This window comes from Mesoplodon mirus (genome assembly GCF_964341445.2).
Source record: "Mesoplodon mirus genome assembly, chromosome: 10".
In the NCBI taxonomy this organism is placed as follows: domain Eukaryota; kingdom Metazoa; phylum Chordata; class Mammalia; order Artiodactyla; family Ziphiidae; genus Mesoplodon; species Mesoplodon mirus.
Window position 1 is genome coordinate 25,384,842 of NC_138986.1, and position 26,236 is coordinate 25,411,077.

Below are 26,236 nucleotides of genomic sequence, written 5' to 3' on the forward strand. Positions count from 1 at the left end.
TTGTTAGCTTTAATATATTTGCTATTACAGGAGAGTGAGTACAGGAGGGTGAGATGGACCCAGTTCTCTACTTGCCCTTACTCTGAATGACACCTTGGGGAGAGGATACTGACCCAAGTCTCTGTGATGAAAAGTTGCAGAAGTTCTTTATACCCCTAGGACCATGGAATTATGTTGGCCTTGGGTGAAATGATGCACCCAAAGGCATTCCAACATGTGGCTCCAGGTATTTTGCATGCCCTGATTAAGGGTTTCCAAAGGGCTAGAGCCTACAGCTAAAAGCTGCTAGCATAGCTCTCAGATTATGGTTCTCTGTGATAGGATGATCATTCAAAGCCAGAGAGGAATGACCCCCAGGGGCTGCCGGTCGGGAGGCAGAAGTGGCTCATCAGCCCCCCGACTCTGGCTGCTGGTGGAAGACAGGAGAGGCAATGACAGGTGCAAGAACGGCTGCATTTCACCTTCGCTGAAAGCTGGGAGTGACATAATAGCTGGGTCAGTTTTATTCCCTTTGGAAGTACATTTTCTTAGATGATGACCTTCCTAAATCCACTTAGGAATGCTGGATGTGTATATAACTACATAATCTTTGAAAGCTCCTTCTCAAAATGCCACTTCCAGAAGTGTGGTCTGATGATAATTAATTAAGTTTTGGCTTTAAAAAAAAAAAAGTGTCCAGGAGTGTGTATGCGTTTCTGTAGCTTTGCTGGAGTTCAGAAGTTTGAGCTGCCTCTGAAGTATTGACTGCAGCAGGGAGGCGGGGTTTTTTGTCTCCAATGAGGTGGCTTCGGTGTTGGGAAAGCCTATCGCCTTTCACAGGAGCGCTTACTCTGTAATCCAAGCAGTAGCCACACAGCCCGTTTTATTGTTTGTGGAGTCCTGTGGCTCCTGAGTGCTTCACAGACAGGAAAGAGGGCAAGTGAGCTGAACTCTTTGATTTCTCCCAAGTCACCTGTGTGGGTGAACTTTAAACTAGGCGCCTGGGTTGATGCTGAATCTTTCTCTCCAGCCTGAGGAGTTCCTTCTGTCTGCAGCAGACAGCTGGCTTTCTGCCCTTGTGGGGAAAGATGCCTGGGAGAGGAGTAGGATTACAGTATGGGATGCTAGGTACACACCAAAGAGTCGGAGTGCCTTGGTCCTGTTCTTCACCAAGTCCTGACAAGCGTTCCTGAAATGAACACCCTGCTTCATTTTTAAAATTATACTTTTAGTTATTTTTATTTTCATATTTTCTGGGGGCGAGGTAGGGACTGTGGATAATCCTGGTCTAGAGACCAGGTACCACAATGTGGCTAGGGTAAAAAAAAAATTTTTTTTTTTTTGTTTCCTAATCTCTCATTTTTATTTTCTTTATAATTGGGTGACATAGAAGCAATCTTTCTGCAGAATGCCCTGCCTGACTCTCAGTATTGTCTGAACAAGTAGGAAGGAGCAGTTTCATTGAAAGGACCTGGAACGATTTTTAAAAACGAGCTTTTTGTTGGCTGGACTGTCCTTTGTCTATAGTTGATTTTGATGTGAAAGAAGATGAAAAAGGAAGGCTCTTCAGGTCCCTTCAGACTCAAGTCAAACCCAGGTTCCCTCTCACGTGCCGTGAGTTGGATAAATTTCTCCTCCTTGCCCAGGCAGACAAAGAGGCTGTTTCGCAGTGATGGAGAGCTCTCAGTTTGTGGGCAGCAGGTGGAAGCGGATGATGAAAACTGGACCTACAGAATCCAGCCCAGAAAAGGTGACTTAACTTTTTTTTATTTAACCATTTTTAGGAGTTTGCTGTCTAGAATTCTTTGTTTCTATCACTGATTTCTGTTCACAATTTTTGGCCCCGTTAGGAGTTTTTGTGTGTTTTTGTATTGGAATTCAGTGTCACTCATTTGTTTGCATGTCTAACATAAAAATGCTCCTTCAGTTAGATTCAACCTGAGATTGTGTCCTTCTAAGAAGGATAAAATAGCTGTTATGTGTCCTCAGCACTGCCCCACCCCCCACCCCCCAAAATCATATCCACACGCTCATGTGACTTGTGCAAAGTTCAGTGGTAAACTACACCCTGGGAGGAATATTCTGCTCTTTACAACAATTGAAAGTTAGGACATGGAGCTCTTCTCTGAAACAGCGCACTGAGAAAACTTTGGGAATCGTGGATAAACTTTTTGCCTATTTCTTTAAGAAGACTGATGAATTACACAAACGCTTGAATTAAACAGGTGTTGGGGTGACATCGAGAAAATGAACACACGAAGTGCTGGCCCTTGATATCCTGGCCAGAAGGAGTTTTTGGATTTCTTTCAAGTTCCTTTTCAGACCATTGCTGGTCTCTGTTCTCAGGTTTAGCATGTTTTGTCTTCTTCAAGGTGAAGAAAAATGTCAGTCCTGGCGGAAAAGAGGGAAATATTTCAATATTTCTTAAACACACCCCTGTTTTATATTTAGAATTTCTGAGGTCTTCCTTTTAGAATGTTTACTGGAGAGACTGAATTGTTAGGCTCTAAAATGGTTTCTCCATTCAGAGCTGTGTCACAGCCCAGTGGGGGAGCACTATTTAAGGTTTACAAAGGAACCTCGTCCAGACATTCCGCATGCTTGTATTTTCCCTATTTATCACATTCTTCCCGAGCCAAGAGAAGCCTCACTAAAACCTTTCAGGGACCTGTCCTCCCCCTTCTTTTGGGAAATAAAACTGCTGAAACGTGAGAGACCTAAGTTAAATATGTGCCTATGGGGACAGTAATTACATTCCATGGACTGAGAGTTAAACGCACCCTTCTTCGTGGATAATGTGGGTTAAGCCATTTGCTCTTGTCTGTTAAACTGTGGCACAAGAGGGACTAGTTAATGCGCTTTGAAGATGTCAGTTGTTTATTATGTCAAGAAGGGGGTCCACAGTGGTCTGCTGATACTGAGCCGAAATACACAGGTTTTTAGTTCAGATGCTGTATAATTGCCAGGCGTAGAAAAGCCATGTGTGCTTTCTGGCTGGAGTTGTGTAGTTTAGTAAGTCTACGAACTTTACTTTTCTAAATCAGGAATAAGCTGTGGTTTTGGTAAATGGGTGGGTTGTAATGTTCAAAGGGTGGATACAGTAGTGCTGTGGTCGCGAGAGGGTGTAGTTTTAATTCCTTTGGTCTTTGCCAGAGGTTGCTTTTTTATGACTTGTTTTGTTTTAAATCAACTGCTGTCAAGTTTCTGTTAAAGATTGTGTACATGTGAGCACGCGGCTTTAGTACTTCCATCATAGATGCGCCATCTAAATTAACGCTAAAGGAAAAGAGACTGTGAATTTGCATGGATTAGTTTTAGTTGGGAAATGAAGCAAATACTGTACACTTGACTTGTAAAAAATAAAGAAGCCATTGTAAAGACCAGGGGCGATTTGTAGAGGGAGGACTTGTTTATGTAACAATACAAAAGATTGTGCCCTTTATCCCTTACAGTAATAGGGGATACAGTAGCCTCATGAAGATAAATGGTGGCATAATACGGCGTGTACATTTATATGGCTCTTAGAAATAGTTGGACATGGATAATATTATCACTTTTGACATGTGCGGTTAGGGGAAAGTCCTTAAAAAGCTGCCTATAGATCAGAATTCGTGGTCTTAGATTCTTTTTTCATATTTGACTTGCAAAAGAAAATTGGCTCCCAACTTGGACGTGTTGCCTCAGGGGCATTATAACAGTTGATCTTTATTCCACATAATTCTTTCCTTTGGAGAAATACAGAGTTTGTTTATGCTTACAGATCAAAAGAGGGAAAATCTTTCAGAAAAGTTATACAGGATTGGAGTTTTGTTTCTTTCTTTTTTTTTTTTTTTTTTTTTGAGCATCAGATAAGCTAAAAGTCTAACAAGGATTATCAGTCAGTGCTAAGAATGCCCAATGGCCATATTAGGATTTGTTTGCAAGTAAATATGCATCGAAGACCTATTGGTCTGATGGGGATTGTGTAGCATCTTTCTTTTATATCTGTCTGCCTAGACCACAGGCATCCACATCCACTTTCCTTTCAGCCGGTTCCCTAAACCCCTGACCTTATATTCACATTGTTTGATATACACAGGTTTCTAAAAGCCTGCTCTCCCTTCTTCTCCCATGCATACGTATACTGCCGTCAGGCAGTGACAGCCAGAAGTAGCGCAGAAGTAAGTAAGAAGTAGCTTAACAAGTCAGCCTTGTGTTAGCGGTCCTGTCTGTGTCCTTCCCTCTACCCGCCGCACCCCCCTCAAGGGATCTCTGTCTGATGAGGTGTCCGGTTCTACAGGCTTTCTCCCTCCCAACCAGCAGCTGCTGCAAGGCAGGAGTGCTTGCCCTGCTCCCTGCCTACATCTCCAGGTCGCATTGCTTTGCACGATTAGCCCACTGAATCCCTGCTGTCAGTGTAGGTAGTATGTTGAATAAGATGCACGTTCGTTTTATAAAACAGTTCTTTCAAGTTTTGTTTTAGAAGTTCTTTTTACAGTGAATCTCCATGCTAGATGGCTTATCAGTAACGTCAGATTAAAGTGTTTGAGTGGTTACCTGTATGGATATCTATCAGTACATAGACCCATAGCTTTACAATCCAGTGTTACTGCTTATACTCGAGAAGCTAAGGATAAAATTCCTGAGCCTAAAAAGTAACTAGAAGATACGTATTTATGTGTCCAGAGCAATCACAAGTAAGGACCTGTGTGCTTTCTCTTGTTCTAGCACATGGCAAGTTTTCAAAACTCCCTTGCATGGACATATTTGTACTCTGGAAGGTAAAAATGAATTGAGTAACAGCAGTGACCCGTCCTTATATTCTTCGTGTGATGTGACCCACTCTAACAGCAGATGATGTTTCGACTTAATTAGCCATAAAAATCAAGGGTGTGAATCACTGTCCTTTTGAATGTTACATTGAGTGAATCATGAGCTGTTTTACTAGATGCCTGTGTAGTCAAAAAGTAGAAGTCAGTTGTAGATGAGACCATATGTTGCTTTTCACGTGGAGTTGTGAGAGTATTTAGGAGGAATTCTCATTGAGTACCACGTGTGGGATACAGAGAAATGTAGGACACAGGCCCTGAAGTCATGGAGTTCGTACTTCAGTGGAGAAGCAGATAAGGCATTTAAGGGAGAATTAAAGAGAAAGTGCAGGATAATTGTGGAAAAGTGAGTGGCTTAGATGAGAAGTTACTTTATATGGAGCATTTCCATGTTTTGCATGGTCTTCTGGCTGTGCATTGATTTCAACAATATTTAATGAGCTCTTGCTTTGTTTCCAGCACTGTGGAAGGTTCTCAAGGGAAACTAATGACCAGCAGTATTTATTCTGTGCTTCCCCTGTCTTGCTTACTCACTTGTCAATTAAAACCAAAAGAGGAGGAATAATAATGGCGTATCGTCTCATTGAGCAGAGCGTGTTTTGTTGGAGCCCCAGTTCCGTGTTCAGCTGGGCAGAGGCATGATTGATGATCCTGGTATTGGCAGGTCAAGAGACTGGGTAATTGACATGCCAGGCTGCAATTTAAAAAATGCTTTCATTCTGTTCTTCTGGACATTGCCATATGTATTAACAACGTTACAAAATTTGAATCATTTGGATTTCCGTTCCCTCCCTTTCCAGGAACGACAAAAATGACCAGAGACTGACCTTACTAGATATCAAGGGTAATGAACAATCCATACACTAGATAATCAATTGTGAGGAGTTGGCTGTATTTAAAATAATTTCATCCCAGTGTCCTCCCTAATAAAATAGTTGCAGAAAACAGAATCCTTGCGCATAATTGGATTAGCAGTGACTCCAGATACTACAGTGGAGGAAAATGGCATGGCAGACCAAAAGCAGCAAGGTCAAGATCCTGTTTCTACGTAAATACCTGTAATTTATTTTTGATCATAAAATCCTTAACAGTATAAGATTTAAGAACATTTCCTTCGTGGCATTAAAAAAACCTGAAAAATATTAGCAGATATTGTCAAAGCAGAACCCCAGATTTGATAGTAAAATTAAACAAGTAATATTTATCCTGAGGGTCACTATGTATGTTGGAAAAATAGCTCAGTGGAGTTTATCTTGGTGTCTTAATAAAAAGAGGTAAGAATAATATTCTCAGTGCAGTGAATGTCATGTTTTCTTTCTTTCTACTGAAGTTGAGGTTCTGTGAGAGAGACAGTGAGTGCCACTTAATATTTTAATCTGGTTCATCGAGACTGCCCTTTATTAACCTTTGATTGTTTTTTCTTTTGAAGTTGGGAATCTCTGTTGTCTCGCTGCCTTGCTTTATTGCAAAAATGATCCTGTTTGTTATTAACTTGATGAAGTTCTATTGAAATGATATTTTAACTAATACCCTTCTTTTATTTACTTGTTTTTAAAAGTTTGTGGGTTTGTTTTGAGACTTAGATACTTATTTAGATTACTGTAAGTATCGTAGAGTAGTGAAGGAAGTCACTTATTGTCAGAACTTGGGTTTGGAAGTGAGTAACCTGTGTTCTTTTTCTTTCTTTTTAAAAATTCAATTAATTAATTAATTTACAAATTAATGTATAGTTAATATAACCTGTGTTCTTTTCCATGGAAATGTCTTTACTGGGTTTTGAAATTGTTCTTTTCTTTTTTTTTTTTTTTTTTTTTTTGAGGTACGCGGGCCTCTCACTGCTGTGGCATCTCCCGTTGTGGAGCACAGGCTCCGCGGCCATGGCTCACGGGCCCAGCCGCTCCGCGGCATGTGGGATCTTCCCAGACCGGGGTACGAACCCGTGTCCCCTGCATCGGCAGGCGGACTCTCAACCACTGCGCCACCAGGGAAGCCCGAAATTGTTCTTTTCAAACAGTTATTTTAAAAATAATTTTAAAAGACGCTGCACATTAATTAGGGTTCATTTTTATGTCTCTTACAATTCATATTATATTTATATAATTATGTATCAATATTATAGTCATAGAAAGTGTTATATTTTCATGTAATTTCAGGGGTTTGGGGTTTATCGATCATTTTCTATCAAATTGAATGATGTGTGTGTGTGTGTGTGTTTTGTTTTTACCACAGTATTTCCTATCAAATACTTCAGGTAGCTCCAATCCTATGAGTTTTACCTCAAGGCCTGTTGTGTCTGCACCCATCTGCCCATCCTTACTGTGGTCCAGGCCCTCATCAGCTCTTACCTGGCCTTCTGAATGGTCTTCTACTCTTGTTATCTTCACTCTTGCCGCCTTTGAGCTATTCTTGAGTCTACATTGTAAACAGAGTGATCTTCCTAAAATACAAATACCATAGTCCCCCCTTATCCATGGTTCCACTTGCTACGGTTTCAGTTATCCATGGTCAACTGTAATCCGAAAATATTAAAGGAAAATTCCGGGAATAATTCATAAGTTTTAAATTGCACGTCATTCTGAATAGCTTGATGAAATCTACCAACATCCTGCCCTGTCCTGCCAGAGACGTGAATCATCCTTTTGCTTAGGGTATCCCGCCCGTGAGTCACTTAATAGCTGTTATCAGATCGACTGGTGTGGTATCCTGGTATCGCAGTGCTTGGGTTCTAGTCACCCTCATTAAACTTAATAACAGCCCCAAAGTGCAAGAATAATGATGTTGATAATTCAGATAAGCCAAAGAGAAGCCATAAAGTGCTTCCTTTAAGTGAAAAGGTGAACTTCTCAATGTAAGGATAGAAAAAAAAAAATCATATGCTGAGGTTGCTAAGATCTACGGTAAGAAGGAATCTTCTGTCTGTGAAATTACGAGGAAGGGAAAAGAAAACAGCGAGTTTTGCTGTTGCACCTCAAACTGCAAAAGTTACAGCCACCGTGTGTGATAAGTGCTTACTTAAGATGGAAAAGACATTAAATTTGTACAGTAAGATATTCTGAAAGAGAGAGAGAGACCATATCCACATAACTTTTATTACAGTATATTGTCATAACTGTTCTATTTTATTATTGGTTATTGCTGCCAATCTCTTATTGTGCTTAATTTATCAATTAAACTTTATCATAGGTATGTATAGGAAAAAAACAGCATACGTAGGATTCGGTACTGTCCTCGGTTTCAGACACGCACTGGGGGTCTTGGAACGTATCCCCCGTGGATAAAGGGGGACTATTGTCTAATGGGGTCATTCTTCTGTGACTCCCAGTGTGCATGGAATTAAGTCCTTATCATTTAACATAGCAGGAGATCCTCCTCCATCGGACGCCTCCCTGTCCCCTCTCCCGTTTAACTCCAGAAATAGCAAACAGACCCACGGCTCTTTCACAGCTCCAGAACTTTCATCTCCCATTCCCCGAGTCAGGATGCTCCAGTCTCCTCCTCTGCCTGTTAACTTCCTGCTTTAAAACTGTGAAGTCCTCCCTGATTCCCAGAGGGTAGAGCTGATTTCTCCCTTCTCTGTGTTACTCCTGACCCCCTGCATACCTTTGTAATTGCGTCTATCACACACCGGGCGGTACTTATTTGTTTACTCGTCTGTGGCTTGAGCTAGACTGTGAGTTCTTTTAGGACAGAGAGCAAGTCTTCCTTATCTTTCTTATCCCCGAGGCTAAGTACCCAATAAAGGGATGCTGACTGGGTGGACGAAACCCACCTGTTAACAGTGCTGTTTGCCCAGGCCCACGTGCCAAACAGCGCTCTCTGAATTTGCTTACGGCATGGTGGGTTATAGGTAGCACTGCCTGCTTACTTTGTCCATTATACTGATGAATATAATCTTACAAGTGCTCCTGACTCTGGACTTTTCTGAGTGTAACAAAAGAGAGGGTGCAGTTCGTGGGAACATAAATTTGGTGGCAAGTCTGCTGTTTCCTGTTGCTCCACGCAAACCGTGCACGTATGAAACACTTTGTACAAGCGTTTGATCCTGGCTGTTTTGACCATGAGTAAAGTTGACTTAGTGAAGAGGGATGAGGTGTGGGTTGGACGATGCCATGCCTGATAAGGAGAGGCAGCTCCGCGCTATCTTAACCGGTTTTCCTGCTTTCGCTCTTGTTCTCCCTCACCCCCAGCCAGGCAGTCTTAACACAGCAGCCTCAGCAACCCTGTAAAACATCAAACATAGGTCGAGCCGTGTAACTTCACTGCTTAAAACCCTTCTCGACGGTTTAGTAAAGTCTTTACAATGTTCTCTGAGGCCCTGTGTGATCGGCCTCCCTCACCCCATTGCTTCCCCAACCTCATCACCTGTGCTTTCCCTTCACTCTCCACTAAGTCAGAGCAGACTCCTTGCTGCTGTGGGAACACGCGGTGCAGCTTGACCTTGCCCTCCGCTTAGAATCCCAGCTGTGCACGCAATTCTCTCTCTCCCTCTCACTTTTGCCAGGTCTTCGCTCAAAAATCATCAGGGATCTTATTTAAAATTGCCACATCTTGGGGCTTCCCTGGTGGCGCAGGGTTGAGAGTCCGCCTGCCGATGCAGGGCACACGGGTTCGTGCCCCGGTCCAGGAAGATCCCACATGCCAAGGAGCGGCTGGGCCCGTGAGCCATGGCCGCTGAGCCTGCGCGTCCGGAGCCTGTGCTCCGCAACGGGAGAGGCCACAACAGTGAGAGGCCCGCGTACCGCAAAAAAAAAAAAAAAAAAATTGCCACATCTTCAGAGAGTTGGCACATGTCTGGTCTCCTCATTTCCCCTGCCATCCTGTGGAACAGTGTGGTTGGCTCAGTAGCACTGATCCCACCATAAGACTAGACTCCAAGGGAAGCATCTTGCCCTCTGCAGCTGTATTCCTTTCCTTCGGTGCCCTGCCTTGTGGATGATGGGGATGTAGTCTAAGCGAGGACACCAGAGTCTGAACTTGGGTGCACCTGCTCTGGGGTTGCTTAACGCCAGCGGCCCTACACAGAGCTGCCTATAGGAAGTTGATCTTTTCGTGAAGCCAAGCTTTAAGTATTTACCAATGTGAATAATTTTCCTATCCCAAGGTAATGTTTGTCACTACTTATCAGCAAATAGAAAGGCATGTGTGATCTAAGCAGTCTTTGCTGCCGTCACTTGATGATAGACTTAGCACTTATGTTTTCAAATAAACATATATGTTCTCCCAGACCTACAGTAGTGTAAGCCATGACTCCATCTGGCACAACTTCTGCTGACATCTCTTATCACATGGTCATATCAATGTTAGTGTCCCCCATTGAACTCTGAAACTCTAAGGGAAGATAGTTTGCCTTTTTTGCCTTTGTGCTACCTGGACATTTTACAGTGCTTAGAACAGAATATATTAGATGGTCAATAAATATTTATCAGACTAAGAAAACACAAAATGTTTCCTTATAAAACAAATATCTAAGAGAAAGAAATGACGGGAAACAAAGATTTAAAAAGCATATACACAAGTAGCTTGAGACCTTAATAAAGTTCCAGGTGGATTTCCACCTGCAGAAAAAATAATAATAATAAAATGGCCACATCTTCATCCTGACCCTTCTATCCATATCTCCGTTTTACTCTGAAGCGCTTTCCACCATCTAATATACTATATACTTTTCGTATTTATTTTCAGTACTGCCTGTCTCCTCAAACTAGAATTTAACCTCTAAGACGAGTGATTTTTTGTGTTTGTTTTGACAACCAGTGTTTCCCCAGGCCTGGCCCCTAGTAAGTGTTCAGTAAATTTTCATGGGAATAGAATGAATGATGCAAAGACCACTAGGTCAGGAAATCTGGATGTTTTGCTTCTGTCACTCGCTAATTGTGTGACCTGAAACAAATCACATGATCTGTTTAAGCTCTAGTTTTCATTTCTGTAAAATAGGATATTACCTATTCATCATACATATCGGTAGCAGGTACAGCTTGTTTATTGAATAGATGAGTGTGTGTTTTATAGATACATAGCAGCCTACAGATTGAATCTGGTTGTATTTAATGGTACTGCCCCTGGGTTGGCAATCCCTTCACTGTCAATAATTGAGTCAAAAGATGTCTTTATCCTAGTATAGAATATATATATACTAATCTCAGAATTTTCAGTATAGAAGTAATTGCTTTTAAACTACTTGTGTAACCTAGGCAACCCAAATGGAAGCTATCACTTCCTTTACATAATTTTCAAGTAATTTATACCTCCGTTTTTATGTCAAATCCTGAAATGATTAAAATACTAAATTGAAAGTCGTGTCTAAATCAGTCAAGCCCCCGCCCCCCTTAAGTATTAACAGTAGCTAACATTTAATGTGTGCTTGCCGTGGCTCGACACTCTTAATGACACAGTACATGAATGAACTCATTTAATAAATATTGTCTGGGTACCATAAGTCGTCAATAAAAATAACAGTTGGTTTGATAAGGAAGAATTAGATCATTAGGGAGAACTGAAAACTGGGCAGAGAAGCTTATATGTGGTGAGACAGGGAACCAAGAATAATTCTTCAGAAAGAGAAATGGCATTGAAAGCACTTAGGGCATTTTGGGGTCTTTGACTTGTTAGCTTCTGTTTTCAGGGTAAATGCTCTGCTTTGAGACTATTTGGGTATGTGCTTTTTTGAAGCCCTCTTAAGTCTAGCCTGTGTCTTATCCAGTGTCTTGTACTTTACAGATAGTGAGTAAATACTAGTTGTGTGAACACATGATAAGCAGTGCTGAAGGAAATTGCTCTGGTTTTGGCATGCAGAATGGATTGGAGTGTTTGGAACTAGAATCCTGCCATATAGGGGCTGGAGAGGTTGAAAAGAGGCAAAAGTGCTGGTCGGGGCTCCCCTGGTCGGAGCACAGTGGTTGAGAATCTGCCTGCTAATGCAGGGGACACGGGTTCGAGCCCTGATCTGGGAAGATCCCGCATGCCGTGGAGCAGCTGGGCCCGTGAGCCACAACTACTGAGCCTGCACGTCTGGAGCCTGTGCTCCGCAACAAGAGAGGCCGCGATAGTGAGAGGCCCGCACACCGCGATGAAGAGTGGCCCCTGCTCGCCTCAACTAGAGAAAGCCCTCGCACAGAAACGAAGACCCAACACAGCCATAACTAAATAAATAAATAATAGTAAATTAAAAAATTTTTTTTTAAAAAAAGTGCTGGTCGAAGCGATTATGTAGGCATGTGAGGAAAGCAGTTACAGAACCACAGATTTCCATGTTAGGCCCTCTTTGTTAAGGTAAGTCATAGGTTTTAATAATTACTTGTTAGTGTAGCAACAGTATCTGTGATTTTCAAAGGTATAGTTATACTTCTCTAGCTTTATGAAATGTGGGTAGTTACACCTTGTATTTCTAATCTTCCTAATTAAAGGTGATATTTATGGTGATCACTGTGATGATAAACGTGATTGGAAAACTTACATGCAATCAACGTACACATTGTTCCTAGACACAGATGTGTGTGGTGTGAGGCTGGGGAGCCAGAAGCTGGTTGCAGTGGTGTCTCTGCGGTCTGCCGCGCTTCAGCCTTTACTGAACTTCTCTGTACCATCAAATGCAGCATTGCAAGGTGTTCTCTGTCATTTATAGCTGATATTTGATGACCGACTAGTCACCAGAGACATTAGATCAACAGCTATTTATTTAGTTCTTGCTAGAACCCATCACTATGCTGGGTGCATCACATTTGGGCCATTTATACGTGTACAATACATGGTGAGCGCTTGCCTAGGAAGCAGGTGTCTGAGGTCATCTCCCTAGGGGCATTTGTTAGCCAGAGTTCTCAGTTAGTTCCCTCCCTCAATACCACCCTTTACTTAGACTTATTCCCAGGATCTGGGTGTGGGTTGTGGATTCTTGTGTTTTGAGAGCTACTATTGCCTTGTAGACTTGATATAAAGCAACATCTTGAGAAAGCCACTTGGAAGAGTGAGCCTCTCCTAGATTCAACGTGAAAATGGCTTGGCTTGTGAGTGACTTGAGTGACCTGACACACAGCCTTCCCTAGAGCAGGCACTCATTAAGGCTGGTGGAATGAAGAGTGACTCTATCCTGCCATTTTCATGCCCTCCTATTTTCAGAAAAGGCTGTGTTGGGGGCAGTAATGAATGGAAGATAATGGAAGAAGGTGGCAATAGACAGGAGGGAAGAAGGGAGGATAAAGATATAAGGAGAGAAGAGATGAGTCTCCATACATTTGTGAACACTTTTCTGATCCCATCTTCTAAATCAATAAAATAATAGTAGTCTACTGGGACTCTGACATGTTTCTGCATATGCCCCTTGCAGGACTAATTGTGCGCTTGTGATAGTTAAGGTTTGTTTGCTTTTAAGGCATAGCTTAATAAAGTTTCTGTACATGGTTGAAAGAAGTGTGGAGTAAGGATAAAGGCTTATCTGTTCACTGGTTAATATAATTTCAGTGGTGCAAGTGAATTGTCAGATTAGAGTTTAATGTATATTTATCTTTCTCTAAGGGAAGCCCAGTTATAAGTAAAAGCCACAAGCAGTTGAGATTTCAGTAAACTGTATCACTTGATTTTGGGGGGTTTTTTAGTAAAATTTAAAAAGAGAAAGTGAGAATAAATATATTTTATTGTTGTTACAATTCCTTTGCCTCTATTCCTGAAGGTTCTCTTTCACTTTGTAACTAGAAGCGCCTCAGCTAAAGTAGAAGCTGGGTATCTGGCGTTTCCGGATTACGTTTTGAGATAAGCCAGAATTCCTACCTGGACACAGGTGTGTATTGCTTCAGTCTTGAGTGGCTGGGGATTCTTTTGCAAAGAATACAGGAGTCAGTTTGAGTTTACCCTGGTGGGCAGTTGTTGGATTGGTTGCTCTGGTCATCTTGACTGGTGGTTATTTATTTACATACTTTTTTTTTCACCAATGAAAAGTACATGGAGTGCTTTGACTTCCTGGAAAAAGAACTTTGATTTTCACCTTAAAGTAATTTTATTGCAGAGTTAATCAACACACTGTATTCCAACTATAAAAAGATCATTTAAGTCCTTTTTTTCCTTGCTAGCTTTCCATGCCCAATTCTTTGTCCTTAAGTATGAATGTGTGAATGTTGTTCTATTCTACGGACCCCGGTTCTGTTTGATTTGTAAGCAGTTTTTGAGACAGCTTGTTGCACTTGGGATGTTCTTGTGTGCTTTAGGAAGCTGGAGAGTTTGGGATTGCTCTCCTTCAGTGTTCCTTTGGATCATCAGACCTTGGTTACTTCCCACACACGGGGGTATGCGTTAGTTTGTCCCGTGGATCTGTGTGCTCCTGTCATTGTAACTAGGGGAGAGTTATGTAACTGAGTTTAGAAATCCAAAAGGTTATGTTTCAATTCCAACTAATAAAGGTCTGAACAAAAACACAATTGCTAAAGTTTCCTCTAGTTTCTGAGAAAGTTAAGCTAAGTTTCTCTCCAATAAATGTTTGTTTGGAATGGGAGAAAGAACCTTCTGTAGTAGATCTATGATGTGAATGTTGAGCTTTTCAGTGCCCAAGAAGTTTAATTATAGTTGTTTAAGTCAATTACTTTCAGAAGTTTTGCCTGTGTCCAGGGTAACAAGTACACGTTACTTTTGTTCCTAGTCTATACAACACATATAAACACACACATATATACACACACATACGTTCATATACATATATACACACATTTGCATCTATATAAAATGAAACAAAAGCTTTGTGAAACTACTTACCTTTATTGCATGGTTACACATGATACCCTCTCTTTTCTCTTCTGTTTTATTCTGTTATATTTTATTAGACAGAAGACGTCAGTCCCGACCTACTAAATTGATTTTTATCACTACCTATTAGGTCACAGCCTTTGACTGGCAAAATAATGCTTTCAGAAGACTTCACTTCTGGTGGTAGGGTTTTATTATGCTGCGTTCCAGATAGCTCCCTCACAAACTGTGATGAAGTTTCTGCAGCTAGTCCATCATCATATTACTGTTGTAGGAAGGCCTCGAACACCAGAAGTATCTTGAGATGGAATGCAGATGAGTGGTGCATCTCAGAAAAACCACCTGGTCTGAGAACTGAGCAACACTGTTGAGCACCTGAGCATTCACTCACCGTAGTAAGTCCTCTTCTAGGTTTCCCTCTGTGCCCCCCCAGCCCAGGGCCATGCTGGTGGGTAAGGGGAAATGCTTGAAAACTCGCAGGCAGGACTGAGCGATTTCCAGCATGGACCTTGCTCCCTGCTGGAGTACAGCTGTGCAGAGCCTGCTAATGCACTCCGTGCGTTACTTGCACCTGCTCCCCGGCCCAAGGGAAAGCTCATGAATAGCAAAGTCTGACGAATATCTGCCCTAATCTGGAGATTTCTCTGTCATTATGCTTACTGGCCTGTTGTCCATCCCCCATAGAGGAAAATTAGTTGAGAAGTTCAGTCCATTTAACTTTACTTTCAAATTGTTGGACTCTAGCCTGTATGTATCAGAGATCCTATGTCTGAACTGGAAGAAAAGCTGCATTTTCTTTGAAACACAGTTATTATAAAAAACTGACGACTGATAAGAGATGCTTTTCTAAATTGTGTTCATATGGACGACATGTTAGCTTATATAAAACCTTAGAGGAAGATGTCTTTTATTATTTGTATTTACATATAACAGAAGCTTGCTTCATTCATAGTTCAGAATTCTAAAACAATTTTTAAAATGTTAATGAACATCTTTCTAAAATTTGTTCTGCAGATAGAGTCTGTTTGCAGGTCATAGTTTACCCAGTACTCACTCTGTATGGTGTCGTTTCATTGCTGACAGTCCTGTGAGGTGGGCATGACGGTGGCGTTTACCTAACCCTTTTGTGCTGAGAAAGCTGTCCCTGAGAGATTAAGTGACTTGCCTGAAGCCTTAGAGATAATCATGGAATAGTTGGATTTGAATTCACTTCTTATGACTTAGTCCCTCCCTCTCTGCATGACACTGTGTCGTATCTCTGCTCAATCCTCAGGACAGTGGAAGCTTGTCTGGATGCCAGTGGTGTCACTGTGAATAGTCATTGAACTTTGTGAGTACCTGGTGACACCCTGGTGGTTATTGAGGTTTGTAAGGATCTTCGCTTTGGCATGAGGTGGGTCTCCACTGCCTGCTTCTTAGTCCACTTTTGCTGTAAGGCTGTGAGCTTTCTCTTTTCACCCACATAGTCGTGCCTGCCTCTTGTCCCCACCACTCTCTGCTCTGGGGTTTCTAATATGTTACCTTGTGTGGAGGGTCTGGACAATCCAGTTTATTACAACAGTAATGACCGGAGGATCATAATAAGATCCGAAACCACAGTCCTGTGCGTGTTGCTATCTGGTAGCACAAGTATGGCCATCTTGTGTCTTGGCCGTATTTTGAGTGGTTGAGTTTTTCCAAAAAGTGATCTCTTAATAAGTGGGATGTTCTGTAATATGTAAATATGTTTTTTCTGTGTTTATCTTCTTCTGTTGGATTTTTTTTTTTTACTATAGTTAAATAAAGCACATGTTTGCATTAATGTTACAGAGTTGTGTCTATATTTGGGCATCCCAGTTCTTTTTGTAAATGTTAAATTTTAAACACATCTATAAAATCACTCTGAGTTTCCAAGTAGGATTACTGCATTGTTTCACTTAAGCAAGCATTGCTTTTCAGCTCTGGTCTCATCATTAACCACTTTCTCTAGTAATGTGTTGAGTTCTCACTCGCCTCTCTTCTCTGCATCTGATAGCTGTATACCAAATATATTTTTTTTGTTTTTCATGTGGTTGAAATGGCCTCTCCATATCTTCACTTTCATATGTGCTTCTAAAAAAATCAAAAGACGGTGACAATAAGACATGTTTCTATTATCTGAAATCAATTCTACTCCACTAAACCTTTTTGACCAAACACTTAAGTGACGTTTGATCCTCCTGAACACAAATGGGAATTATATAAAATGTGACTGAAAAAGCTGATTTGTCTCGCTTTTTCTGTGAATTTCTTAATAAACTACTAATACACCAATACTTGGAACTAATATGACCTTTTAATAGTCCCTGTTGAAATAGTCCTCATTTTGCATCCTAGTCCTCATTTCGGCTCACAGTAGTTGCTCAGTGAATGCTTTGATTTATACATAGGAGAGCTGCAAAAATGCTTGGGTGCAATTTGAATACATTGAAAATAGAGATGTAGAAAATACTTTTTTTCTATGACTCAAGAAATGAGGCTCAGAGAAAAGTAACCCTTTCCAAAAGTATTGCTGTCTTTTCTCTCATTCTCCAAGCATAAGAGAATTGATAGAGGAAGCTCACTCCTGATATGAAAAGCTTTTTTTTTTTTTTTTTTTTGCGGTACCCGGGCCTCTCACTGTTGTGGCCTCTCCCCGTTGCGGAGCACAGGCTCTGGATGCGCAGGCTCAACGGCCATGGCTCACGGGCCCAGCCGCTCCGCGGCATGTGGGATCTTCCCGGACCGGGGCACGAACCCGTGTCCCCTGCATCGGCAGGCGGACTCTCAACCACTGCGCCACCAGGGAAGCCCTGAAAAGCTTTTGATATCCAAAATAGTTATTCTATGTTGTGTTTGTAAAATCTCAGAGATGATGACAATTGTAAAGATGTCTTTCCTTTTGAATGAAGTGAAATTTCAAAGAATTCTGACTGTTCTGGGTATACCTAGAGAAACCAACTTTAGCAGCTCCTCGAGAGAGAGCTTATTGCAGCGATTATCACATATTTTCTTCTCTCGGTGCCATTTGAGAGCATTTTAGTAAATATTTGCATATAGTTCCTCAATTGGAGTTATGAAGGTTTCTAAGTAGAGTTACCTTAAAAAACAAAGCTAATTTATCAGGACTCGAGGAACCTCCGAGATAGCCTTGTGTGACAGATGAGAAGTCGCGGTCCAGGGAGGTGAGTTCACTTGCTTTAATACCTCACAACATGGGACTTCCCTGGTGGTGCAGTGGTTAAGAATCCGCCTGCCAATGCAGGCGACACGGGTTCGAACCCTGGTCCGGGAAGATCCCGCATGCCGTGGAGCAACTAAGCCTATGTGCCACACCTACTGAGCCTGCGCTCTAGAGCCCGCGAGCCACAACTACTGAGCCCGCGTGCCACAACTAATGAAGCCCACGCGCCTAGAGCCCATGCTCCGCAATAAGAGAAGCCACTGCAATGAGAAGCCTGCCCACCGCAACGAACAGTAGCCCCCGCCCGGCGCAACTAGAGAAAGCCCGTGTGCAGCAACGAAGACCCAGTGCAGCCAAAAAAAAAAAAGTCCTCACAACCAGGAGCAGCCCAGTTAGGCTGTGCCCTTGTGTCCTTTCCTTCTCTTTTAAATGGTATTGAGACTGTGTTCCTTTCTATCAGTTTCTTTAATTTTGACATTCCTGACTGCCCTATGAAGGTCAAGTGACAGATTTCTCTGTTGACCTTCCAGAGCAGGTTTTGGAAGCTTTTCACCAACTCTGTATCACACAGAAAGTTTTCTAAATAGATGTGCCGAAGACAGGCAACTTACTAGTGATGGCAAAGGCAAAAGAGGGACAGCATCGACACCATCAACGCTGGAAACAGGCTCCCCTGTGTCACTTTTACTCTGCTTACAAAAGCAAGATTCATTCAGGTTTGAAAGAATTGAAGGCAAAAACAAAACAAAACAAAAAAAAAACCCAAAACAAACAGAAAACCCCAAGGGTCTCAGCCTGCAGCCTTTCCTTTGTATGAGCTGAAGTCCTTAGAGACAGTTGAATAACTTAATAGAGTCCTCAGAAGCACATCTGCCTTGAGAGAAATAAGTGCATTTTAAAACTGTGAACTTAGTATTCTGTTTTTAACAGAGAAACTTTTTCCTCTTGAGGAACTGTAGATTTTTATTATCCTTAATAGCTGAATTTGCAGAGATGTGTTAAATAAAAATAGAACACGAAGTAAATGCCAGCTATTTCCATCAACAGAATTGTAGGTGACTTTTATTAGAACTTTACTGATGTTAAGTGAAGAAAGAGGGAAAGAGAAAAGGAGAGAGGAAGAGAGGGAGAAGCGGGGCAGGAAGGGAGAGAGGAAGAGGTGAAACAAAAATAAAAATGGAAAAAGAGCAGATCCGTTCGTCTTGATCAAAGAGGAGGATCAGAAAAGAGCTGTTTCTGTGGGCTACTCTGTCCTCTGTGGGTCTTGTAACTCTGTGATTATCTTGCCCCGTGGCAAGACGCCACCCCGAAAGTGCTCGGCCAATTGGAAGGATCATTTTCTTGCTTATTTTTAAACTCCTAAGGACAGGGAGAAAGACTGAAGGGGCCTAAATGCTGTGGTTTCCTCAAACCATTATTGTTGTAAATCCTATGGGTCCTGAAATAACTCGCTATTCCTGAAGTTTCAAACTGCCCGATTGCTCAGAAGACTTGGCAGTTGAAAGGGAAATGATTAGCTCTTTCCTTTAAGCGCCATCCCCAAGGTTTAAGTGGGTCAAAATTGAAGAATGTGGTGATTTCAGAAATAAACTACCTTTTTAAAAATGGAAATTCTCTAGTTCTTTATACAGAGCTTTGAGTTGTTCAAATATTTTCTAAATCAAAAATAAAATATTTTAAATTGATATAGCTTAAGCAACTTAAACATTAGATTATTTGATTATCTATGCAGAAATTATCAGGAGCCTGGGCATTTTAACTTGGTGTCTTCCTTTTAGTGTTTATGTCTTTGCTTGATGATTAAAAGTAATTATCGTCCAGTAACTCTCTCTGGTTATGGGCTTATGTTTTACTAACAGGTAAATTGTGGCAGAACTTGTGTTCTTTCTGGTTGGCTGGTACATGATCTTGAATACTGTTGATTTGTAGTCTGACTTCTCTTTAGAATGATTTAGGACGGTGATGTTGTGGACAGAAGAGTTGCACCTGTTTCTAGAGTTGAAGGTTGGCTATTGTTTTAACTTCCTCGCATTACTCAGATGCTTAGGGAAAAATGATGCAAATGACCTCTTTATTTTAGTTTGGTTGGGTTTTTGTGGGGAAGGTTGCCATTGATTTGTATATTTTGGGAGTCAGTCCCTCCACAGGCACATTGATGAAATATATAGCATGAAAGGTTATGAATTTATTTTGATGTGTTTTAACCTAGACTCTCCAAAATATATTATGCACGTATTTGGCACACTGACAATGGCAAATCTTTAAGAGGATGAAATTTACACTCTAGTGGTTTTATTTTTTCCCTATAATACATTCCATTATAAATTCACCAAGAAAGGGGATCTGGGGTCATTATTATGACATCTTTTGGTGTCCTCCCTCCAGCTGGACATACTGACCTCAACATTCTTGTATGGATACTTCCAGAAAATTTCTTTTTTTTTTTTTCCTTTTCTACTTCCATCATCCTTCAAACATTTAATTTAGGCTGAGTGAGAGAAGGAAAAACTGCCTTCTGAGTTTGCTCTGACGAGCTTGCTTTGAGAGAGAATGGTATCTGTGTTTGTGGGTTTGAAAATGAGGCCCCCTTTGGACTATTAGTTTAAAGAAATGATTTATAAAAATTCCACCATAAGTTCAACTATTCAGTAACTGTTATTTAATGTTGAGTTTTAGTACAATTGTATGTGGGGAAATAATATCTATTTATTTAATTTTTAAGGAATATGTTCAATATTTTTATGACTTTTCATAGGAATCATTATGCTCTTGGATAGATATCTCATGAAGATTTTATACACTCTCCACTATTTACTTTTGGGTGAAATAGTAGAGTGATAATTCTGGTTTATGCTATAAGCATTGATCATCTATTGTGTTTCAGGCACCTCACAGGGCATTGGAGGTTAGGTGTGAATGAGCAAGTCCTTATTTTGAGGAACTCTCATTTTAGGTGGGCAGACAGAATTGTGACACTATCATAGCTACATAAATAAAGCTGGGGATTCTGCTGGGGGAGGGGAGCGAGGTCAAGGATGGCTTCAGAGAAGTAAAAAAACAGGCTGTGGGGATGGGGGCTGTATTCCAGACAAAGACAATAATAGTCTTATCCAGGATAGTGCAGGTATGAGACCGTATGGAATATGGAACAAAGCCTACAGATGGGGCCGCTGAAAGGAATATGGCCGGAAACTTTGGGGAAAAGAATTGAGTTCAAGTCCAAATTTATTGCTAGATGGGGAGTTCGGGATTTATTCTTGTGTTTTTTACATAAATGGAAACATGATTTCTTTTTTTTTTTTTTTTTTCCTCCCGTAAGAGGGAGAATGGTGCACTAAGTGCTCTTTGGAAAGATGTAGGAAGTATAACGGTGGATTAAGATGTCAGACTTAGAAAGAAAAAATAAACTATTATAAAGTTATAAAGGAATATTGTCACTTGAAGAAACATCTTAGCCATCAGCACTACCTTTTTTTTTTCTTTTTTTTTTTTGCGGTACGCGGGCCTCTCACTGTTGTGGCCTCTCCCGTTGCGGAGCACAGGCTCCAGACGCGCAGGCTCAGCGGCCATGGCTCACGGGCCCAGCCGCTCTGTGGCATGTGGGATCTTCCCGGACCAGGGCACGAACCCGGCTCCCCTGCATCGGCAGGCGGACTCTCAACCACTGCGCCACCAGGGAAGCCCCAGCACTACCTTTTGAAGCTCCATCAGGCTGGATGAATGGAGCAAGTTTTCACAATAAAGGCTCCTTTCTGCTGCCATTGCCTAGGAGGCATACTGTGCTCCTACATGGGCTAGACTGGAGCCCCATGGACAGCAATGGAGTCAAGGCAACTCTGCATATCTAAGGGAGATCAGGAGGGGCTGTAAGATAATCTAAGCTAAGAGCTCAGGTCAACCTGGACACTTACTCTTACATTCCCTAGGGAAATAGAACCAGAAGGGCCCAAGGGTTCTTTTTTTTTTTTTTTTTGATGTTGGGGGTAGGAGTTTATTAATTAATTTATTTATTTTTGCTGTGTTGGGTCTTCGTTTCTGTGCGAGGGCTATCCCTAGTTGTGGCAAGCAGGGGCCACTCTTCATCGCGGTGCGCGGGCCTCTCCTGTTGCGGAGCACAGGCTCCAGACGCGCAGGCTCAGTAGTTGTGGCTCACGGGCCTAGTTGCTCCGCAGCATGTGGGATCCTCCCAGACCAGGGCTCGAACCCATGTCCCCTGCATTAGTAGGCAGATTCTCAATCACTGCACCACCAGGGAAGCCCCCAAGGGTTCTTAAACAAAGAAAAATGAAAAAAGAAAAAAATCAAATAATTTGGGTGTAGAAGACATAGGGGTCCATGAATGAGATTAGAGACAAATTTCATGATAAGGAACCAAATGAGGGCTTCCTTCTTGGTTGTGATGTCAAGAAGTCTAGACTTAGACTTGGCTCTGAAGGAAAAAAAAAAAAGGAAATAACTAAGAACTGGCTCAGGAGAGTATATTTTAAAATGGCCAATTAAAGCAGAACTTCCATGATTCCAGGAGGAAACACAGTGATGCGAATGAGGCTACCTAAGACCAGAAGCCATTGAAGAGCCCCCAGTGCAGTATTTACAGGGTGCCTTGGAGCTTCATAGTTGGTTTGCGATCAGCACAAAGTAACCTGTCTTTTTAACGAGCCAGGACTGACACGTCTCCTGAGAGAAAAGTGACTGCAGAGAGGATGAAGGTTGCCTTTGGGATCAAGTAGGTCAGCCCTGGCTGCAGAGTGCAGAACAGTCAAACAGGGTGCAGGGTCAGATGATGTTAGGAGGAGGAAGAACGAAGTCCTGTGTGCCGGATTTTCCAACGATGAACCAAAACTGCCTACAGAGGTGGCCAGCCCAGAGTACCACAACCAGTAGTAGCTTTAAACTAGCCAGTTTAAAGTTATAAGGCTGTCATTTTTTTCCTTCTTTCTCTTGGTTCTGTGGTAGTAATAAATACACAGAAAAACTCAGACTGAGGCTCTCTCTTTTCTGAGAAATTCAGAATATTGGTAAGAACTGAAGTATCCTAGCACAGTGGGTAAGATGGGAAAGACTAACACTTTGGTAAGATGTTCAGAGAGTGCCATTCAGCCTTGGCCACCAGAATGGCTTCTTCTGTGGTCATTCTCATATAAGCAGCACCAGAGGGTTTCAGCATCTTCAGTTTCTGGCAGTATAGGGGGAAATGGGAGCACTGGTGTTTGGGAATATGTCTTCAGTCTCCTCTGACTTTTAAAGCACTGAGGTATGCCCAAAGATACAGGTATGAAAACAGGCCTTGCCTGATTGAATACCTTTCTAGTTGATGCGAAACAAACCCTCGAATGGGTATGGAAAAGGGTTTTTCCATCTTTGCCTGACTTTTTTGGGTAAGAGTCAAAATCAGGATGCATAAAGAAAAATATGGTTTGCCTGTTTTTCTTGTAATTTTGTTTTTTGTTTTGCCAGGAACAGAATTTTGAGCCCATCTAGACTCATTCATTATATGCATTATGCAAATTAATTCCTAATTTACCCACATCCCCATTATTTTATTGAAACCAAACAAACTTTTTTAGCAGGCAAATGAAATAGCACTGGAGTGGTTTGGAAGACCTGAGCATCTAAACATTTTTGGCTGCACGCGTGGCTGCCACTCCCTCTGACCGAGACAATAATATTAAACTTTAACATGATGCAGGATGTTGTAATCCTGCAAGAGAGAGAAGTGGTTGGGCTCTAAGGTCATGGTTGGCAAAGGCAAGACCTTTGTTCTGTCCAGAGGGCTGTAAATTCTGCGAACGAGCCTCATGCTTGGCCCGCTCCCTTCACGCAGGCTTCCTAGGGATTTAGTTGTTTTTTTTTTTTAAATAAAAAAAACTATGTTAGTTTTATATTTTTTATTTATTATTTATATTCTTTATTTTTTTTTTTGGCTGTGTCGGGTCTTAGTTGCAGCACGCAGGATCTTAGTTGCGGTACGCGGGCTTCTCTCTCGTTGTGGTGTGCGGATTTTCTCTCTCTAGTTGTGGCTTGCGGGTTCCAGAGCCCGTGGGCTCTGTAGTTTGCAGCACGTGGGCTCTCTCATTGAGGCATGTGAGCTCAGTAGTTGTGGTGCGCAGGCTTAGCTGCCCCTTGGCATGTGGGATCTTAGTTCTCTGACCAGGGAGCGAATCTGAATCCCCTGCACTGGGAGGTGGACTCTTTACCACTGGACCACCAGGGGAAGTCCCCTTAGGGATTTAGTTTTGAATTTCACTAGCAGTGATCAGTGGTGGTAGATAATGATAATTTTTTTCTTCTAGTTTTATTGAGATATAACTGACATACAGCACTGGTGTACGGCATAATGCTTTGCCTTACATACATCATGAAATGATTAGCACTGTAAGCCCAGTGAACAGCCATCATCTCATGTAGATAGAACATGAAGGAAATAGAAGAAAGTTGTTTTTTCCTTGTGATGAGAACTCTTGGGATTTACTCTGGACAACATTCATATTCACATACAGCAATGTTAATTATATCTCTCCTGTCACATTCCATCCCTAGTGCTTATTTATCTTATAACTGGAAGTTTGTACCTTCTGACCACCGTCATCCATCTCCGCCTCCTCCCCACGCCCCTGCAACCTTCTGGTAACCAGAAATCTGATCTCTTCTTCTATGAGTTTGTTTGTTTTTGGAGTATAATTGACCTACAGGACTATGTTAGTTCCTGGTATGCAACATAGTGATTTGATATTTCTATGTATTTCAAAATGATCACTGTGGTAAGTCTAGTTATCATCTGTCACCATACAAAGATATTATATAATTATTGACTATATTCCCCACACTGTACATGTCACACCTGTGACATTATTTTGTAACTGAAAACTTGTACCCCTTAATCTCCCTCACCTATTTCTCTCCTCCCTCCACCCCCAGATAATAATTTTAATGAATAGTTCTTATTCTTTTTTCCTAGTTTAAACAGTGTGCCTTTTCAGGTTTTATTTCTCAGACCTATTCACAGTTGTTTGATGGTGAAACAAGGGATTTATTTTTTTAAATGATTTTTGATATTAATAAAAGTCTATTCCATTTCCACTGCTTGTGTTTAATGCTGTGACTTTTCAGATGGTGATACCTATCATTTCGCTAATCAAACAGAAGATGGTATTTGTATTGTTTAGCAGTGTTATATCATGGAAAGATTTTTTTTTCCAGGAAAAATTTAGCCATAGTAAGTACAGTGATGTGGGGAAAATAGGCTTTAAGCCCTTGTGATCATAAATTGAAGTCCGTTTAAAAAGAAAAAAAAAATCATACACCTTCTCCAACAGTTGCTACCTTGCTAAATGGATTCGTTTCCTTGAGCTGTTGTACCAGAGTACCAGAAATGGGGTTGCTTAACACAACAGAAATTTCTTCTGTTCTGGTTCAGGAGGCCAGAAGTCTGAAATCAAGGTGCCTGCAGGGCCTTGCTCCCTCCCAAGGCTCAGGGAGAAAATCCTTCCTTGCCTCTTCCAGCTTCTGATGACTCTAGGCATTCCTTGCCTTGTGGCCACGTAACTCTAATCCTTGCCTCTTCACATGGCCTTCTCTGTGTGTCCTTTTCTATCTCTTATAAAGACACTGTTACTGTCCTTAACACCACCCTAATCCAAGATGTCATCTCATCTTGATCCTTATCTCAAGCATGCCTACAGAGACTGTATTTCCAAATAAGGTCACATCCTGAGGTTCTGGGTAGACAGGAATTGGGGGGGTGGGGAGAGAGACACAATTCAACCCATTACATTAAATTATAGATGTTTTAACCTGTAGCTTGGTTAGATGGTAATAGGCAAGAAGCTGTCATTGATCATTATTAATTTTGCATATTCTGTTATATAATTATTATATAACTTATCACATTGTATTATAGTTCTTTATTTACCTACTTGCCTCTTGCATTAAATCATAAGAAGGCAAAGATTGTCTTTTTTCCTGATATAATGCACCTAACAAAATGGTTATTTATGTTATATTAATATACATATCTACATATATCACAGCAAAAAATGAATGGAGTAGGTTAGAAGGATAGAATCTTAGAGTAATTTAGTCCCTACCTTCAATCCGCACCTTTACACGTCATGAATTGCTCTGGAGACCAGCTAGATAAGCCTACAGATGTGGCTACAGTCATGTTCTCTTTACTTTCCAATTCGGTGTGCTTTCTAGCACATCAAATCATCTCTATATTAAAAGGTTTAACTGTGAGTATTCATAGAGTGCTGTTAAAAGCACGCAACCACCCCAAACCCTGGGTACAAACCTATGTTCAGAAGCCTTAACTCTCCAGGGTGTAGAATTTCTCTCGCTGTGTGCAATTTTAAAAGTTGAATCTAACCCACAAGAATACTTTCAGGAATATCTTTGCAATTCATACATTGCATAGAAGACCACTTGAGATAGGAAAGGATGAAGAATGACTCCGACCATCTGTGGGGAGGGTCACATGTTGAGATGGGAAAGGCTGAATCAGGTGGTTTGACTTTGATCTTGAGGCAGCTGCTACTTAGTT

At 41.4% G+C, this 26,236-nt stretch overlaps 1 protein-coding gene across 5 annotated transcripts in view; it reads left to right on the plus strand.

Moving 5' to 3' along the window:
* The window catches only part of NHSL1 (NHS like 1), a 249,052-nt gene that overhangs the window by 109,936 nt on the left and 112,880 nt on the right, over positions 1–26,236 (plus strand). For 2 of the 5 annotated variants that reach the window (XM_082633919.1, XM_082633913.1), the window contains exon 1: positions 996–1,729. The exons of the other annotated variants lie outside the window; for them this stretch is intronic. In XM_082633919.1, coding sequence (XP_082490045.1) covers positions 1,528–1,729 — 202 coding nt within the window. In that variant the 5' untranslated portion in view covers positions 996–1,527. Of the gene's footprint in view, positions 1–995; positions 1,730–26,236 lie in introns of those variants that run through there. 5 annotated transcript variants of the gene reach the window in all.